This window comes from Ascaphus truei, chromosome 14, assembly GCF_040206685.1.
Source record: "Ascaphus truei isolate aAscTru1 chromosome 14, aAscTru1.hap1, whole genome shotgun sequence".
Classification (NCBI taxonomy): Eukaryota; Metazoa; Chordata; class Amphibia; order Anura; family Ascaphidae; genus Ascaphus; species Ascaphus truei.
Window position 1 is genome coordinate 26,481,098 of NC_134496.1, and position 19,070 is coordinate 26,500,167.

At 48.1% G+C, this 19,070-nt stretch overlaps 2 protein-coding genes across 10 annotated transcripts in view; one reads left to right on the forward strand and one right to left on the reverse strand.

Annotated features, from left to right (window-relative positions):
* C14H17orf50 (chromosome 14 C17orf50 homolog) overlaps positions 1 to 2,203 on the forward strand; it is a 5,503-nt gene extending 3,300 nt beyond the window's left edge. The window contains exons 3-4 of one of the 2 annotated variants that reach the window (XM_075570156.1): positions 763 to 803; positions 915 to 2,203. In XM_075570156.1, the coding sequence (XP_075426271.1) occupies positions 763 to 803; positions 915 to 985 (112 nt within the window). In that variant the 3' untranslated portion in view covers positions 986 to 2,203. The remainder of the gene's footprint in view (positions 1 to 762; positions 804 to 914) is intronic. The other variant, XM_075570155.1, reaches the window with a different exon arrangement.
* Positions 1 to 19,070, reverse strand: part of PIK3CB (phosphatidylinositol-4,5-bisphosphate 3-kinase catalytic subunit beta) — a 97,313-nt gene that overhangs the window by 4,134 nt on the left and 74,109 nt on the right. For 4 of the 8 annotated variants that reach the window (XM_075570149.1, XM_075570148.1, XM_075570150.1 and 1 more), the window contains 10 exons: positions 18,912 to 19,033; positions 17,835 to 17,978; positions 16,973 to 17,072; positions 15,613 to 15,791; positions 14,884 to 14,993; positions 10,680 to 10,758; positions 8,335 to 8,502; positions 7,418 to 7,541; positions 6,840 to 6,985; positions 6,114 to 6,246 (listed from right to left, as the gene is read on the reverse strand). In XM_075570149.1, coding sequence (XP_075426264.1) covers positions 6,114 to 6,246; positions 6,840 to 6,985; positions 7,418 to 7,541; positions 8,335 to 8,502; positions 10,680 to 10,758; positions 14,884 to 14,993; positions 15,613 to 15,791; positions 16,973 to 17,072; positions 17,835 to 17,978; positions 18,912 to 19,033 — 1,305 coding nt within the window. Of the gene's footprint in view, positions 1 to 2,324; positions 2,482 to 2,608; positions 2,735 to 3,337; positions 5,310 to 6,113; positions 6,247 to 6,839; positions 6,986 to 7,417; positions 7,542 to 8,334; positions 8,503 to 10,679; positions 10,759 to 14,883; positions 14,994 to 15,612; positions 15,792 to 16,972; positions 17,073 to 17,834; positions 17,979 to 18,911; positions 19,034 to 19,070 lie in introns of those variants that run through there. The other 4 variants (XR_012787987.1, XR_012787988.1, XR_012787986.1 and 1 more) reach the window with 3 other exon arrangements.

Sequence of the window (19,070 nt, forward strand, 5' to 3'; positions counted from 1 at the left end):
ATTTCAGTGAAGTCGCACTGGTAAAAATCTAGATATTCCATTAAAAATAAATGTTAGGCCCAAAATCTCACCAGTTTTTGTTTCTGAAAGTTAACATGTCTGGCTTAATACAGTGACCTGACACGGGAGAGGGAGGGGAGCTAAAGGCAATAAAACCCTGCCCAGGATTTCATATATTTACTTATTTACAACTTGAAACCTGCAATTAAAAATGTGCACCTACCCAGATTGAACCTGTTGAAACGTCACTGCTACAGCAGGTGTGTGACCCTCTTAAGCCTCGGCCAGGTAGGGAACAGGCGCGCTGGTGCTCATGCGCTGCGCCCTGCTCGGCCGGGCGATTCGTGGCCGGCTAGGTGCGCACGGCCACGTCACGGCGCTGGTTCGCCCTCACGTGACGCGATAGGGAGCAGAAAATTCAAATTTGCTTGCTCGGCAAGCAGCTAAGCGCCGAGCAGGCGCGCCCGCCCACGCACATTGTCGCGATGTGTCTCATCGTTGCGAGCGTGCCCGCCCACTCAGCGCCACCCTGGACGAGGCCGTAGGCTACGATTATACACACGCTGCAGGGCGGCAGCACCATCCGGTTACGTCACCGCTGCGATCCGGCAAAGCGGCAACTTGAACTGTAGTCAGGAGGCAGCCGGAGGAGACGGGGTGAGACGGGGTGTGGCGGAGGCGTGGCCGTGAGTGGTTCACCCTCATTGGCTGAAACGCCCACGTGACGCCTGGCTAAAACAATTTCCCATGTCTCCTCACCAGTCTGCCGCTTTGCAGTTCGGTGCTGCGCGACATCGTGATAGGTATGTGCAAGGTTTCATTTGATTGATGCACTTTGTTTTTCGGCCATGCAGCATCGCGGCCGGGCGATTTTACCTATGGTCACGCCCTGACACTGCGTCTCTTGTCCCCAGAGCGAGGACGCAGCTGCCAGAGGAAAAAAGGAAACCACTGCGGAGAATCGGACACAAGGAACCCAAACTGAGGCGGGAGGATTCGTGCTGTGCGCGGCCTGGACTTGCCAGGCGGATGTGCCCGAAATGCGAGATTGTCACCTGCCGAAAGTGTGACACGCTGCACGCAGACGCCCTGTTTGTGGCTCACAGCTTGCTGGATCATTACGATGCTTGAGAGGGGGTCACGCAGAGAACACGGTCTGTTAACCCCTCCGGTGCCAGCAAGGCCTGCATTGATCCATGTTTGATCCTACGGCTTTACAATGCTGCTCAGATCCCTCTAGCACTGAAGTTAACCAACAGACTGGCTGATTAACAAAGGTCATTCACTTTGAGTTAACCCAGGAAGTCCCAATACTATAGAAACACAGTCTGTGTGTGCCCAACCCCACCGGGCAGGGGGTGTGGAGCAATGGGGGGCCTTTAAAAATGCTGCTCGTTGCTAAAATAAGTGCAGTTTACCCTCCTCCCCTCGGGGGTCACTCACGCCTTCTCCTGCCTCTCCCCCTCCGAGAGGAGACTCTCAACCCTTCTGTCCTGTTCCCAAGAACAGGTGCACACAGGCGCTGCTTAGTGCTCCCGTCCCGATTTAAATGCAATCCCAACTATTTGCAGGATCTCTTTTCTCCCCAATTACTCCTCACTGAAATCCTAAAATTTCCCTGTCCTGAACAAATATTCACCAGAAATACTGGTTTCCAGTTATAACTGATGCACACAATTAATTACTAGATTTAAACTGAAGTGGATCCCACACATCCAGATATTAACCCAGCAAGCCGTCAAAAGTGGCGCAAACTGCATCCGATGTAAGGAACGGGGTCATTTGCTTTGACCAAGAAGGGTGTAAGCTCTTCAGAGCAGCCTCCTCCCATTTATTTATTATACTATCTGCACACATGACGGACCGCATGCTCACGCACGCCTGCAGCCCCAGCGCTGTGTGAACTGAGTTGCAGGCGATTGGGGAGGCGTGGCAGACACCATGAAACTGGTTCGCCCGTAATGGCTGAACCGCTCACGTGACTCGGACGTCACGTGGCCGCGCTTCAAAAGACATTTTTTTGTCTCTTCAAAATGCGGTCGCGCCATAGCGCTCCGTCGTACACACACTGGGGCAACCTCATAGGCATTATGCAATGTGTGCTTGTCGTGCTCGCTAGCACAATCGCGCGGACTATAAACTCAGCCTTTAGCACTTACCTGTCAACGCTCTGTAACCTGTTATTGCTTCATTGTAAGCGGTCATCGCTAAACAAAAATAAATATTAACAAAACCCTGATTTAAACATTAATATGCAAACTTCAAACTCCCTGGAACAACAACACCTCCCCCCCCTTCAAAATAGTTCCATCTTCGCCAAATACCTCTGAATAAAAACAGAGTTGAGTTTTATTTTTCTGCAGCTCAGGTTTACAGTGTCCGCCTCCATTGTAAATGTCCCCTCTCCTTGTAGCGAGTTTGTTAAAATGAGTACACCGGAATGGATAGGAGGAGCATGAGGGAGCAAAGTGTTCTGAGTGTCTGCAAAGAAACGCTGATTAGATCCTAACTCTCAAACATGATGCAGAATAACGAGTAGGGGGAGTTCTTGTAAGGAGGGGGTCAATTTAGAAGTGATATACACGGTATAGTAACAAGATGTCGGTACCTTTAAGCTTGTATCCGAAGATAACTTCTGTATTAACTCCTTCACTGCCAGAGATGCTTTCAATACTAGAAAGGGATAATTGTTTCTCTACCATTGTAACTTTGTTTTTGGTACAGGCCATTTCACCTGCAATTCCAGTAAAAAAAAAAAAAAAAGGGACTTGTTCAGCAAAACCTTTACCGTAACACACCAGTCTAACCCCAATACGAATATGCCAGGCTAACCCTGCCATGCCAACCTTAACCCAACCCATCAGCCTTCTGCTAACCTTCCAGTTTAGCACTAACACAAAAGCCTTACCGTAACCAGCACCATCCGATTCCTAATATTCTGGTAGAAAATGGTTAAGACAGGCTGTTACAGAGCTGATACACACTTTCCCCTCCCCTTGTGTACCAGCCTTCCACTTGAACGCTGACCAGCCCATGTAAAGAACACAGACCATACAACACGTAGCTCATTCCAGAATGGGGCCGCGGTGATCTGCTCCGAGGTGATGTTTTATTTACACTAACAGAACCCCCCCCCAGAAGATTTCACAATGAGGAAACGCTAGTTTAGTAATATTATCACTACCTTTAAATTAGGTAAACCCAGTTTGAATCCCAGTTTCCTGTTGCAACCCTGGGCAAATCACCAATAAGAACCAAAACCTTAAATTCTAAGTACAGCACTGCATATACTGTCAGCAATATGTAAGATTATGGAGGGAAAAAAAAGACGAGGCTATTTAAATGAGTCTATTTATTCAGCGTCTGATTTGGAAGGCAATATGTCCCCGTTACAAACAAAGTATAATCATTTTAATTATATTCTCATTAAAATAGCGGTTTACTCCAAGGCATAATATACATATTTATATGTTCCAGTGTGAGGCGACGAGTGCGCCACGAGAGAGAGAAGGCAGTAGTCAGGAAGTTCAGAGCAGGATACACGCCGTGGGCAAGTCTGTTTAACAGCCACAACTGCGTCACGTCCTGCAAAATACACTTTCAATAAAAAGGAGGAACGCTTTGTTTCCTCGGGTAAAATATCCTGGAAAAGCCGCGTTTTCCGGGTTTTTAATAAATACAGGTAAACCGGACGGCTCCGGCAGATATACAGAAAAGTCATTTTTAAGATGTGGAATAAATAGTACTTTGCTCTCATAATTCTGGTAAATCTGCTTTGAAATCAGTGCCATCACACTGCACTCAGTCTTTTAATAGAAATATACAGGCACACGCATACATACATTAGCAGCTGATGGGAAATAGATATGCTGTATTGCAGTCATCCAAGTGTCTCCAAATGCTTCCAGTCTGCACAAAGCTCAATTTCGGTAGAGACCATATCATTTAAAAACCCTCTCAAAGGGTTAAAGTAGCCAGCACAAACACCCTTGCCATATCTGCCATGTTACCCTACCCACAGGAGAGTATTTTCCGTTGGCGTCTGGAGGAAGTAAGGGGTATTACAGATGGGTGGGGGTGGAGTAGAACAGGGGGCGCAGACAAAAAAGTTTGCGCACCCCCTGCTCAAAGCGCACCTGGAAGTGTTAAACCATACTATGTACTGATTTATGTTGCAGCATGTTCAAGGGCAGATTGCCACTTTCTACGTATATGCCGACAGACATTGCTTGCCATGTCATATACTTACTAACCGGTGCAGGAAGGAAACTTCACTTGAATAGGTCTTACAGCTTCGCACCGTTTAGAATATATGTCCCATACAGACTCACAATGCATTGCAAGCCCCACTGGCCGTGATGGGGCAAAAGGAAGACATGATGAGACAGCAAAATTGCCCAGAAGTGTGAGGGACATTACTCAGCAGCCTCCCCACCACAGTGCTGACCATTGACTGGCAGTGAAACAGTTAGCAAGTATTGTGGACGTCAGAAAATAAAACAATCATAATAATACAGTTGAGAAAAGTTCCCAAAATTACCAGCATCACTTTTGCTCTCCTGTCCCTTGCTGGTCCCGGCTCCAACAGTCACGTGAATTGCACAGACCTCCAGCTTTCTTTCTATATTATATATACACACACACAATATAAAATAAAGGAACTCGAGGGAGAATACCGAGCAGATCATGTGCAAAACCCAAGACTTTCCAAAGGGCAGTGAAAGAAATATCCTTTGCCGAGCTTCCAATAGTCGGGGTCCCGTTTGTCTGCAGCCCAACCAGCAGCAGATCCCTTTTTATAATCCCTGGTAAAGAACGAGGATCAAAAAAGCTTCTTCCTAAAGCTGCCCGTGGGACACGGCGTCCCAGAGACCAGCAGCTGAATCCTTTCATGTAGAGGAAGGCGACCCGTGGTTCTTTGCCGGTCTCACTTACTCTGGGGCGTTAGACGTGTCAATCAATACCTGTACAGGAAAGGGACAGCCACAGGAGCCCAGCTGTGGCCCGTGTCAGGATAATGGAGTATCCCCATTTACTTTACGCGCCCCTGGAAGAATAAAATTAACAAATCTCATAGGCGAGTACAACTGCTCTAAACCCCTTACTGCCGGCGGGGTTTGGAAACCATTGGCGCAAGCCGTTCCAGCAGCACAGGGGTGTGCGGCGTTATACTAGGACTTGTAATCCTTGCGTACAGTGTGTGCCATCCAGTTCAGTTTGGTTGTCCAGCTTTCCTTCAGAGCTTCGTCAAACTTCTGTCGGAACTGTTTAAGTGCATCCTCCTCTGTCTTTCCCAGCGCCAGAGAGTGCTGGAGGGGACAAAAGGGAGGTGGGACCGTGCGGTAGGGTAGTGCAGAGGGGGCATAGTGCGGATGGGGGGCACAGTGCAGGGGGAAGAGTGCCGAGGGGAAAAGTTGGGGGAAAGGGGACAGTGCAGGGAGACAGAGGGAGAAAGAACAAAGTGGGGGGTGGGGTAGGGTGCAGAGAAGAAAGAAAAAAAAAAGGGATAGGGTCAGTTACTGTGACACAAGCAGAGAATCTCATTGCTGCATTATCTAATAACACTGCAATAAACTGACAGCCGTTTGCCCCTTTCTGGACTGTTTTAATGGTCGATTCAAAACGATTATTGGGTTTGCGAGTCCATGCCCCAAAAGCAACGTGTGAAAAGCAAATAAACAAGTATCCCGGAATATACAATGCTGATTTTGTGAAGCGCTGATCTCCTAACATTTTAGTTTTAAAATGGGAGTGATTTAGGATTAACTTTGAAGCAGTTTTTAGAAAGTCACAATTGCTACAATCTTTATCAAGCCCAGCAGAAAAGGCTTTTATATTATTTGTGCCAAACAGAAAATAATGACACGATTTCAGAATGAAGCTCGTGAGCAACCCTTTCCAATTATTACAACAGTGTTGCATCCTCTACAGCCCATACAACTCCCTCCAACAATCAGAACTACACCCCTGAGGTTGGGGTGGTGGGAGAGGCTAACAGAGACCCACATATGCAGTGGCACTTTCTTTTCCCTTTGTACTTCCAGGAATCCCGAGCGGGGGGAGGGGGAAAAGATAAGGTGCAGTGTCTCAGACTCCCCAGCCAGGCTCCGTACCTTGACATACTGGATATCTCTGACAGAACTCAGCTCCGGCAGCCCGGCTGTCAGCATCAGTGCAAACAGAGTGATTATCAGGTTCCCGTTCCTCCGCAGAATCAGATAGGCATCTTCACAGCACTGTCGGAACCTGCACAGACAAGGAGGGCCATGTATGTCACTACGGGACAGTCGTAAACACTGGCAGGGGGAAGCCAGCACACAAACTTTCCCCTGATCAGCTTACAGCTCTAAGGATGAAGTGTCACTATGCAGTAAATACAGGAGGTGATAGAGAACACGCTGACAAATGTAACCTCCTTGGCTGTTTGTTTGCAAGATGTGTAGTAGCATGTCACATCTAGGACTGACGGTTTAACCCTGAACAGACACTACAGAGTATGCATTACATGGGGGCCTCTGTAAGGTGTGAGGAACAAACCAAGGAAAGAGGATTCCAGCATCACAGTGGTCAGGGAACAGTTCTAAAAAATATGTACTGTATATGCGAGTGTGTATATGTATGTGAATACACATATCATAATTCCTTTATACAGGAGAATGCAGTAAAGACTGGAAGGGTTAAAAAAAAAAAAAACCTTTTTATTATGTGGTTTCTTTGTAATAACTTGGACCCAGCCCTACAAACGACCCCAATCCCTTCTTGTGATGCCACTGAACGTAGCTTTGTTACAGAGCAGGACAAGCAGACCTTTGGTGCTACACCCAGGGGGACAGACTCACCTGCCGAATTTCTCTGTGTTCCCTGGCTTCCCCTGCTGGATCACGTGGATGAAGTCGTAGGTGAGGATGAACGGGCCGCGCTCCCTTTTAATTTTAAATTTGGATTTGAAGTTCCCCAGTATGTGACCGAAATCGATGTGGAAAAGCTGCCCAGTGAGAAGACAAAAAGCATCGAAAACCAGGTTAACTGCTTTACACGTTCTAGAACGTTAAATAAACCCCACCCAAATCTCACTTAAATTTAATTAATTATACAAAATGAATAATACTTATAGATGCCAGATTTGATTAAAAAAAGGTATCAATTAAAGTCTGCCTCATAAAACCAGACTACACATATTCTCTAGGATTTTAACACTACTCATCTTCTGCACTTATACAGTCTGTACAACCATCACAGTGTGTGATCACAGATTACGTCTAGTGCGTTTGTGCGTTTTATTTTCTAACGTTTGTGTGGAGGTGCAAGCACATCATGTTATACAGTGACACTGCGCCTCCCGGCATTCACTGCCTGGTCGACTCCCCAGTCAGACCCCGCACCGCGCTAGGAGGGAGGGACACATCCTGTCTCTTACCTGCCCAGTCTTTCTGACCATGATGTTGTCGTTGTGTCTGTCCCCGATTCCCAGCACGTAAGTAGCTACACAGTAGCCAGCGCAGGACAACGTGAACTCTTCAATTGCTCGCTCCAGGTCATCTCTGCAAGTGGGAAGAAGAGGGGTTGGGTTGTTGCCCATCACACCTTCACGTTACCCTTTTCGCAAGAGGGGACTGGAACACCCCCAAGCACTGACTGCTGATCAAAGCATCACCCTTCAGTCGGCATTATGTTACAGGGTGTGTCAAAAGCAGGTTCAATAAGACTGGGCTTAAAGAGATACTCAGGAACATCATATAGAGCCGCAAAATTTGAGTGGGTTGCAAGAATAAAAATATACTTATTATTATTATTATTATTAAACAGCACAGCAGATTCTAAGGAGGACTTAAAGAAGCCAAGTGACAGGTGAATACTCAGTTTACCCCTTCCTGTTATGTTTAAAGGAAAGAAAATAGTGTGCTACTGCAGTGATGGTCCAAGCGCAATGAAAAGAAAAAATGAATACAAAAATTAAGGGATAACTATTATCCAAACATGTACAAAATACAGTTGAAATAAAACACAAGTATAATCAGCTGTGTCTAGTAGCCTATGATAAAGTGAAGTCCCATAGAATAATCAGATGGTGAAATGTTATCTGTGATGAAAGAAATGGTTCCGATTTCAAAATAAAGCCAGAGGTGTAAGGCGTGTGCTGCTCTCTGTGGGAGGTTTTCCCCCTTCCTGTGCCTGTGAGGCCCACACGCAATGCGATAGGTACATGTTGCTTTGCAGTGCACAGTGGGCCTTGCTGACTGGTTTGGATCGCACCGTAGTAAGTTGGCGGGTGAGGATTGCACAGTATTAATGCGTAGGCGGCTGTGATTCGCACAGTAGTGAGTAGCGAGTTACCCTGCGTTGAACTCTTTGATCCAGTTCAGCAGCGCATCCTTGTTGAAGGCGGCAGCAGCTGCGAGGTTGCTGCAGTTCAGTTGGATATCAGCAATGGTCTCTGCCGCAGACACCACCTCTATCATCCCACAGCGATCCCCTGTCGCCAAGCACCCATAGGGCACTATCCTGAAACACATGGGGTTAAACATAGCTTGTTAATTAAACCTGGCTCAGTAATAAGTAAGTGATCTCTGGTTGTGGGGTCAGAGTAAGTAAGTGCCTTGTGCAATTGGAAAGCTTGTTCTGGAATCTCTTGAAGATTAGGTGTGAAAAATCACAAATATACCATCATATCTTTTTTTGACGATACATTTGTTGGTTTTTGCACCAATTTTGCAGCTTAACAGTTTTGGAAATACAACACCCATTATTAAACCACACATCACAGATAGGTGGATATTATATAATGCAACATTATATTACACAAAGGGGCGTGTAATTTAGAACTGTATATACTGGAAATCATTCACTGCAACATTCCTGTGTGTGACGTGAATTTTGATTTTGACAGAAAATAACCGAATGCCCAAACCTAACACATGTCCGAGGTAAACACACAGCATTCCCAGAAAGTGCATTACAAAAAGAAGGTTATTCTCCGCAGTGCCAGCAGATGGAGTCGCTTCCTTTAACTTATAAATCAAATGAAATACTTCACACAAGAGTCATCTACTGATTTACTTCAGAAATAGACGTCCGCTATCAAATTGCAAAAACAAAAAACCCAATAAAGAATCTTAAATCGTGAAACATTAAAATGCCACGGCAGAAAGTCACGCTGTACGGTGGAGTAACGCATAGCTGGCCTGTCTGGGAGTGATGAGGTCATGTCCTAGGGACAGATGCTCAGTAAAGTTTGTGAAAGCAAAAAGGTGCATCATCTCTACAATTATTACGGCTTTATTTCAGAAATAAAATAAAGACCCCAAAATGTAACTTCAAAAGCGCCACAAAGAAACATACAAACATACAAACATACTTTTATCAGGGGATAGAGAGTATGAATGTAGCAGCTGCTGCAAGGATGCTGCACCAATTCCAGAGACCAAGTAATCTGAGCAGAGTTACAAACCCCTTCTGAATAATTATTAAGCTCCTGGAGGGCTTGGTGATGAAGCATGAGGTCAGGATAAATAAGGGCAAAAGGAGCAACTATAAGTGTCCCAGCAGAGTCTACACGCAGGCTGTGTGTGGGTGACAAGTTTATGCTGCCAGCGTTATAGGCCTGCTCGGCGTTAGTCCATGAGCGCTTATCCTGCCCGCACCCCAGTGTACCTGGGCGTGTCCAATAACTTCCCTTCCAGAGGCTACGCGCCGACAGCTGAAGGTCCCAAAGGAGCAGCAGGAGGTGATTACAAAAACATCCTCATCAGAAGAGGCTCTGACAGGAGTCAGGAGGAGGGCAGTTCCCGAGGGCGTCACTGGCCCCCAGCTTCTCACCTGTCAGCAGCTGTTATTTTAGGACAGACTCAGAGGTTACCAGCAGGTCCGGGAGCAGTATACAGCACGATGACATCCAAATCCCTTACTGTACTCATAGGCAGCAAGAGACCGACTCCTGTGTGCCAGTGCCCTGCGCAGTGTTACTGGCAGAGGGGGTGGGGCGCAATACCCTGGCCCCATGCAGTGTTACTGGGGGGGCAATACTTGGCCCCTGAGCAGTATTAGTGGGGGGAAGGGGAGTTGTCTTAATACCCTGAACCCCACGCAGTGGTAGTGGGGGGGAGTAAGGGGGGTGGGGTGGAAGAAACCCTGGCACTGCGCACAGTGTTACAGGGGGGTATTACCCTGGCACAGCAGCCAAGGTCTGTGTGAAGGGTAATGAAAAGAGGCTGTATTATAGTCAAATGTTTACAGAGACACACAATGCAGCCAAGTGAACACAGAGATACTCATTACACTACTGTGTGTGGGGTGTATGGGGAGGTGGGCATCTCAATGACAGTGTGGGGTATTTATTTACAGAGGCTGGGGTATTTATTTACAGAGGCTGGAATCTTATATGGTGCAGCATATTAATTATAGTTTGGCTTGTAGTGTGAAAAGAAAGATACTCTGCATCATTTTATGGCCTAAGACATGAATGGCCTGTCTCTGCCAGATAAGCCTGCAACACATTGCAAAGCAAATATACAGCGCAGGGGTTAATCACTTTGGTGGGGAGAGGGGACGCAGTCTTGCACGGAGTTGGTGCACGTGGAGCTGCCTCCCCGAGGAGGGGGCAGGAGCAAGCTTCGCCATGCTCAGTCTGGAATAACTTCAGAGGTCAGGCAGGGTGAGAGGTCTCACGGGGACACACGTACCTCAGATCCAGCCCGGACTCCTTCCACAGCATGTCCATCAGGCGTAGGAGCTGGAGCGTCAGCATATCCTGCCTCAGGTCTGTGAATAGCAACACACAGGTCAGGCTGGGATGTTTTAGAGGTGGGGGGGGGGGGGCAGGGCAAAAAGTTTGTGCACCCCTGATTCAGGGCGTTAATTGTGTACTTCGTATGAGGTTTCTAGGATGGATAGGAGGGGTGTTTCATGGTTTTTAAGCCACTTTTAACAGATTTAAGAACGTTTTGTATATTGCAGTAACCACAGTGCTCGTATGGGATGGATCCCTCCCCCTCCGTGTTTGTATACACACACACACACACACACACACACACACACACACACAGTAAATTACCTCATACTTTCCCCTGCCTACACAGGCTTTGGGGACATATTTAATCACCCGCAATAAGGGAAGGAGACACTAATCCACTTCTGTAGTAGTTGGGGTTTGTATATTCTTAACCCCTTCACTGTCAGGAGCCATCGCACTGCGTGTTACTACACTTGTATTGACTCGCATCAACTTTTCCCTAGTGGTTGTCCCAGTGCCCTGGTAAACACCTCGATGTCTGGCCATTATCCGGACCGCGTAAGATCTGTGCTTACTTCATCAGGGGAAAGCAGCATGCTAGACAGGGGATCTAAATTCCCTAATGTAACCCTTTGTCTGCCACCAAATCTGTATCAATACATATAGACTAAGTAAATAATGAGGAAGGAATGGAAAAAGTATAATGGGCTGTGGAAGTGGAAGCGTAGACAGAAATGAAACTGATAGAACAAACCATGATAAAGTGTAATGGAATAAAAAAACATCCCTCTGGTAAAATGGGAAGCGCGAGAAAAATCCCAAAGCGGGGATGGGGGATCCAATGGGTGTAGAATGTGTTAAAAAGGTTAAAAAAATAAATAAATAATGGTTATGTAAATATTGAAACAAAACAAAAATGTTTATCCAATAGTAAACAAACACAAATCAAATAGGGATACAAAAAGATGGCAGCAAGATCAGTTTCAACATTCTGCCCCTTGGGTGATGGGGGATCTGTGATCTGTGGATCCCAGAGCTTTCTCCTTTCCAAATGGAAGGAATCAGTGTCCCGTTCTTAGGCCTCGGTCCCGCTGCGCTCGTTGGCGCTGGCGGCCACACGCGAGTTCCCCACCAGCAGGGGAATCCTGCGGAGCCGGTCCCGGTCCCCCCTGGCTGCACAGCGCACTACACGCAATGGTGATCCCTAGCGTTGACGCGTCACGTGGTGTGGCTGTGAGCCAATGGGGAGGGGAGGCTTCGGGAGGAGGAGAGGCTTCGGAAGCGGGGAGGAGTGTGGTGTGAAAGCAGGTGAGTGCGTGTCTGTGTGTGTGTATGTGTGTGCCTGCGTGCCTGTCTGTGTGTGTGTGTATGAGTGCGTGAGTGCCTGCCTCTGTCTGTGTGTGTGTATGAGTGTGTATGTGTGTGTGTATGAGTGTGTATGTGTGTGTGTATGTGTGTGTGTGTGTGTGTGTGTGTGTGTGTGTGTTACACATACCAATATATACGGATGCTGTTAATATTTGTAAAGAAATAGATGATTCCGAAGGGCTCAAACAGAAGATCATGAGCGTGGATGTCAGGACGGGGTAGCGGGTCCCTCCGCTTAAACCACGCCCCCTCCCTCCCACTCCAGCCCCCGCTCCCTACAGACCGCATATCGCGGTCTGTGTATGTCAGCGCCCCGCCTGTTTGCAGTGCGGGCGCGCTGACTGAGGGAGCGGGGCCTTAGCCTTATGCTTGATCTAAAGCATCCAAACACCCACATAGTTTTGATTGTGATTCAAGGTTTGAGGTATACAGAGGTGCAGTACCCCTCCTCAATGTTCCACAGGTCTTTTTGTCCCACCCACACATTGTACATAGATCACAAAGGGAGTAATTATAATACAATCTCATATGGAGTTGATTTTCCGTGTGGCAGCTTTAAATAACTGCAGCTGATATATTCTGTGTGCTCTCAGCTATTAATACCTGTGGCTGGTATATACTATATGCTCTCAGTTATAAATAACCGTGGCTAATATATACCATGTGCTCTCAGCTATAAATAACTGCAGCTGGTATATACATGACGCAGTCTGCTATATATCACCTCCTCACTCGCCGCTTTTCCTCCTCACCACGCGGGTACCTCCTCACTGCTCCAGACCCACCCTGTACTACAGGCTAGAACAACACGCGACCCCTCCCCCTCCTCCCTCTTGAGTCCGCTCTCCGCCTCCCCCCCAAGTCCGGCCTCTCCACCGAGTCCGCTCGCAGGACTGCTGGGTAGGAGCACGCTCTAGTAGTGAGGCACTTCCGTGCCAGCGATGTGAGGTGCAGGGGGGGGGGGGGAGAGTGATGTGAGGTGCAGGGGGGGGGGAGAGTGATGTGAGGTGCAGGGGGGGGGGGAGAGTGATGTGAGGTGCAGGGGGGGGGGAGTGATGTGAGGTGCAGGGGGGGAGAGTGATGTGAGGTGCAGGGGGGGGAGAGTGATGTGAGGTGCAGGGGGGGGAGAGTGATGTGAGGTGCAGGGGGGGGAGAGTGATGTGAGGTGCAGGGGGGGAAGAGTGATGTGAGGTGCAGGGGGGGAAGAGTGATGTGAGGTGCAGGGGGGGAAGAGTGATGTGAGGTGCAGGGGGGGAGAGTGATGTGAGGTGCAGGGGGGGGAGAGTGATGTGAGGTGCAGGGGGGGAGAGTGATGTGAGGTGCAGGGGGGGAGAGTGATGTGAGGTGCAGGGGGGGAGAGTGATGTGAGGTGCAGGGGGGGAGAGTGATGTGAGGTGCAGGGGGGGAGAGTCATGTGAGGGGCAGGGGGGGGAGAGTCATGTGAGGGGCAGGGGGGGGAGAGTCATGTGAGGTGCAGGGGGGGGAGAGTCATGTGAGGTGCAGGGGGGGAGTCCTGTGAGGTGCAGGGGAGGAGAAACATGTGAGGTGCAGGGGGGGAGAGACATGTGAGGTGCAGGGGGGGGGAGAGTCATGTGAGGTGCAGGGGGGGGAGAGTCATGTGAGGTGCAGGGGGGGAGTCCTGTGAGGTGCAGGGGAGGAGAAACATGTGAGGTGCAGGGGGGGAGAGACATGTGAGGTGCAGGGGGGGAGAGACATGTGAGGTGCAGGGGGGGAGAGACATGTGAGGTGCAGGGGGGGAGAGACATGTGAGGTGCAGGGGGGGAGAGACATGTGAGGTGCAGGGGGGAGAGACATGTGAGGTGCAGGGGGGGAGAGACATGTGAGGTGCAGGGGGGGAGAGACATGTGAGGTGCAGGGGGGAGGGAGAGACATGTGAGGTGCAGGGGGGGGGAGAGATGTGAGGTGCAGGGGGGCGGACCGCATGGGGGGGGGGAGAAATGAAGATGTGAACAGGGGGGGGGAAATGGAGCTGTGAACAGGGGGAGGGAGCGGATACAGAGGGGGAGCAGGAAAATGAAATCCAGGGCAACGCCGGGGGGGGGGGGAGGGGGGGAGGGGAACCGGAACTGTGAACGGGGGAGCGGAGACAGAGGGGGAGCAGGTAAATTAAATCCTGGGCAACGTTGAGTATATCAGCTAGTAGTCTATATGTACTACTATACATTTGGTGGCAGAAACTGTTAAATTAGGGGATTTAAACCCCCTGGCTGACGTCTAGTATGCCATTCACCCCTGAAGCACAGGTCTTATGCAGACAGGATAAAGGGCAGACATCGAGGGGTCTAACTGGGCACTGCAACAAGCATGGAGGTCACCTTTGATGTACGTCAATACAAGTTCCCGTTTGTGAGTTCATCAATGTTATTCTATCACTCTGAAGGAGCGGCTCAGTGAGTCAAGATACTGACTCTGAAAACAATGACCGTGAGATTTGATCCGGGCTCCCCTTCAATGTCCGTGTCAGTGACTTGCCCAAGGTCACAAGCTATCTACCCTTAGATCGTAAGCCCGACGGGGCAGGAAGTCACAGTGCCTGCAAAATGATATATACAGTGCTGCGTACACCAAGGAAAAAAATGACAGTTACTCTGCTATTCTATTGCTCTGCCTATTATACCACTCTGCATATACCACTTTGCGTGTTATTATACCGCTGTGCTGGTTATTACATTGCACTGCGTGTTATTATACCGTAATGTGTTACAGGCCCTTCTGAAGCTCAAATTGGCGCTGCAAGCACCACCTCCCCCTCCCTTCATTCTCACCATCTCCATTCTTGAAGATGATTCCCATGGAGTCCCCTCCAAAGCCGCGGTTGTTGTACACTATCCACAGCGGCTTCATTTTGGAGTCCATGTACTTGCACTTCTCTGTACTGTGAGAAAAGGAGACAAAGGACAGAGAGGAGTCAGCGGTGGAGTGAGGGCCGGTAAGGGAGTGGGGTCTGCTCACACCCGGTCACTGGAGAGGGGCAAGTAGGGGTAAGCTGCAGTCACAGAGAGGGGTTGGGGCTGTGCGCGCGGTTCTAGGGGGGGGGGGGGTAGGGGCTGTGTGTGCGGTCACCGGGTGTGAGGTAGGGGCAGGCTGAAGTCACTGAGTGCTCTTTACTCTGCACTTTAACTAGTATTGCTATTGTTTATTTATATGGTGACAACACATTCTGGTGCGTGGTACAATGAGAGTAAAAACAGAAGGCGTCGAAAATAAATCAATTTTTATTTTTTTTAAAAGTGCAATTTTAAGATTGTAAAGTCAATAAGTGGCGGTATATACCTATACCTCCTAGTACCAGCACATTTCAAACACTAAGTGTGCATGTTTGCAGACCCTCCTTAACCCCTTTGCTGCCAGAGTGGCCTGCAAAGCATTGTCCGGACAGTGAAGGGGCTTATATTCGGGGGCTGCATTATACATAGGATCTGCCTATATTTGGCCAGACAAAGAGAAGCCTCTCACTGCCTCTGTAGGGTCCAAGCAGTAACATGGTGACTCACACGAGCTCAGAGAGCGTGACACTGGGGTTGAGCGGTGACTGGATATCAGTCAGCGCCTCGTGGTATGCGCCCTGCTTCAGACACGTGTGCATGGCCTCCATCCCCTTCACTCTGTTCAGCTTCACGGCGTTCAGCTTGATCAGCCCATTCAGGGTGCGCAGCTTGTTCAGCGCTTCCACCTGGGGCAGGATGACAGCTCCAGTTAGAACCATGATAAATAAATAAGTTGCATGTAAAGCTACTGTACACCCTTCCAACCAACCAGTGTCCGGGATGACTTAACAAGTAGTCATACTGTGTCAGACCACCACAAGTGCTAAACCCACACACATTGGAGCAAAGCGTGTGTGTGAGTATATATTATATAAACACTTTCTATCAAAGTTTATAGTGATGGTTATGTAAATATAGGGATACTGTAACTCCATACACACTGTTAGTTTTATACTCAGAGCAGAGATTCCTAGTATACCGCATGTCTGAGAGCATAGCAAAGCTTAAAAAGTCCAGACACTATTACAACAACTGCTCCCCCAAGTACTCAATACAGAAGCCCTTTGTGGGGTATCATTGTGGGTCAGAGGGCAGCAGGGGCACTGCACAGGATTGGCATGTCTAATATGGCGACACCCTGCGAATCCCCAACTTCTATTCCCCTAAACACAAGGAGGATGAATGTATACAGAGATACTCTGCATCATTTTTATTTTAAAGGGCAGCTGCTGGAACCACTACGAGGTTTGAGTGGAAGCTTTGGTGGAAGTTTATAGAAACTCGGGATCATTATACAATGCAGCATGCCCAGATTCGGGAGTTTGTCTCGCACAACTGAAGTCAGTAAATAAGATGCGCATGCACTATGACAACACTGTGGCGCTGGCCTTATGTTCAACACTTGATTTGCACCATGAGGAATTTCATCCTTAACACAGAGGCTCTGTACAGAGCTGGAAGAGACAGGATACAAAGGAAGCTATTAGCAGTCAGATCAGAGAGCTGTGGAGGGCAGCCAGCATGGACCACTTGTCCACCACCACATCAGAGACACTTCTCCACAACCCCCGTAGCCTGACCTGTAGAGGGAGGTAGAATGAACCTCAGCAGGCAGGAATCCTGGGGAATGTTTGGGCTCAGAATCTTTTTCCATGTTTTCACAGTGAGGACCTGTCAGGCCCTGTCTCGTTTCACACGTGTCAAGTTAACGCACACCAGCTCCAGAGGACTACACTCTAATCATGGGAAATACCAAGCACGCAACCTACCACACACACCATCAACGTGATTTATCCCTTCCAAACTGCTCATGACCTATCCTCACAGCTTCCTCATTACAGGTAAGAGAGACACAAACAGGTGTTACCTGTCTGGAGAGCACCTTCATGTGAGCGACACTCCCGCGGCAGTACGCTTCCAGCAACAGACCAAACTGAACAGAAACTGCGGGGATGTGAACCTCAGACCTGCACACAGGGACAAAGTGGAGAGGGCCAGACAAACTGGTGAATGCAGCATGGGTACCCAAACCCCATATCCAGTTACCCACATGCACTGGATCTGCAATACTGAGAAGGCACTCAGGCATGTTACATAGTTGCATACATAGTTGCATACATAGTTACATAAATATTTGGTTAAAAAAAATACATATTTCCATGAAGTTCACATTATGCTATTTTTAGACAGATGCTTATCCTACATTGGTATTTACAGTATTTTGACCCAGAAGGAAGGCAAACCAAAAAGCCCAGTGAAACATCATACAATGTCATCTCATAAAGGGAAAAATAAATTCCTTCCTGACTTCAAATAATGGCATTCAGATTTCTCCCTGGATTAACACCGTTCCCATGTTTTCTTATTTGATATATCCCTGTATACCTTTCCTTTCTAAAGAGATGTCCAACCTTTTTTTGAACCCATCTATTGTATCTGTCATCACAGACAGTCAATATTATGTAATAAAAATAAAGACAGCGCAATCGCCTGTTAGAGCTGTGCAGGGAGAGGGACTGATTCCTTCTGCTCTCACTGCACAGCTCTTCCAGACTGCGGCAGGCCGGCAGCATTAACAAGTGTTCTACCGCTGCCGGACAGGCACGAATGCATTTTTGATAATTGCGACGTGCTGAAGGTCCTAAAAACTGTAAATGGACACTATTGCTACTTTGAAGCAAATCCAGATGTACGGTATGGTCAGGGCTGAATCTGCAGTGTCCACGAACCTCAGATGCCAGAAAAGGAACTGTCCGATTCGCCTGTTTGCCAGAGCTCGCTGTAACAGGAACCGGGAGAGCGCACAGTCCAGGAACGGCTCGTACTTCAATACCTGCACCAGCTGCAGGAGGTACTGAGAGAGTTCCTCGTCACTACGATAGAGACACAGCTGGATCAGAGGAGGCACTAACCCTACACCTGAGTGAGGGGAAAGGAGCCCAGCAGCAATAATTCAGTCTCATTACACAGAAAAGCAAGGAGCCCTTCCCCAGCTTCAATATAATCATTCACCAACAGATTATAGTATGCAAGTACAGATTTGCTAAACAAAGACCTCATATGTACGACACATGCAGGAGAATCCTAATTTGTTAATCAATTACTTACACGTAAGAACAAGGGGATACTCTAACTGCTTGACTGCTAGAGTAAAGGGGTTAAGGTTTGACATTTTATTCAGCGTTAAGGTAAATGTGCATCTTAATTGGTGCTCGTTGAATATTCACTTTTATTTCTGCATGCAGAATCAGATTCCTGCCCTCTTATAAAATGACTCCCCATCATACCATGAACAGGAAAATACCCTTTTTATTTACGGCATTGGAAGCAGGGCACTTCGGAACTGAACTGCGCTACTTTCGGCTCTGGGGACACCCCTTGTTCCTGACATACTTACCGGTGGCGTTACTGGTTTTAAAACTACATAAAAGGTAAACCAAACAGGCGGCAAATCTTGCGAGTCCTGCAGGCCAATAAGAAGCCGCAACGTCAGTGGCTGAGGCTTCCTATTGGACGCTCATTTAAATATCTTAAAAAAAAAAATCAAGAAGTAATATCACAAGCTTAACCACAAGTATCTTGGTAACTGGGGAGTTAAAAATAGCGTGGTTCAAACTCTGGAGCACCTCTCGGTTAGGGGTTAGTTCGGCGAGACTGCTGCTTTAAACATGTTTTGTTACTTACAATGAGGCAGGTAGAAAAACAGAATAGTGTAAGATTTTAAGCTCTGATTTTAGGGGTTTCCAAATATCTCTAGGAGGAAAGTTAACAGGTTTTCATCTTCTGGTATTACGCACGTTACTCACCTCATCTGCTTCAGACAGTTGACTGCGTATTCTCTCACGTACTGGTCCGGATAGTTAAAATCGAGTAGCTCCAGGGCGTCCCGGGGGGGAAGTTTGGACCAGATCTGTAGAAGAGCCTGCAGCTGTGAACGCAAGGGAATGGAGACCCCCGGTCAGTTC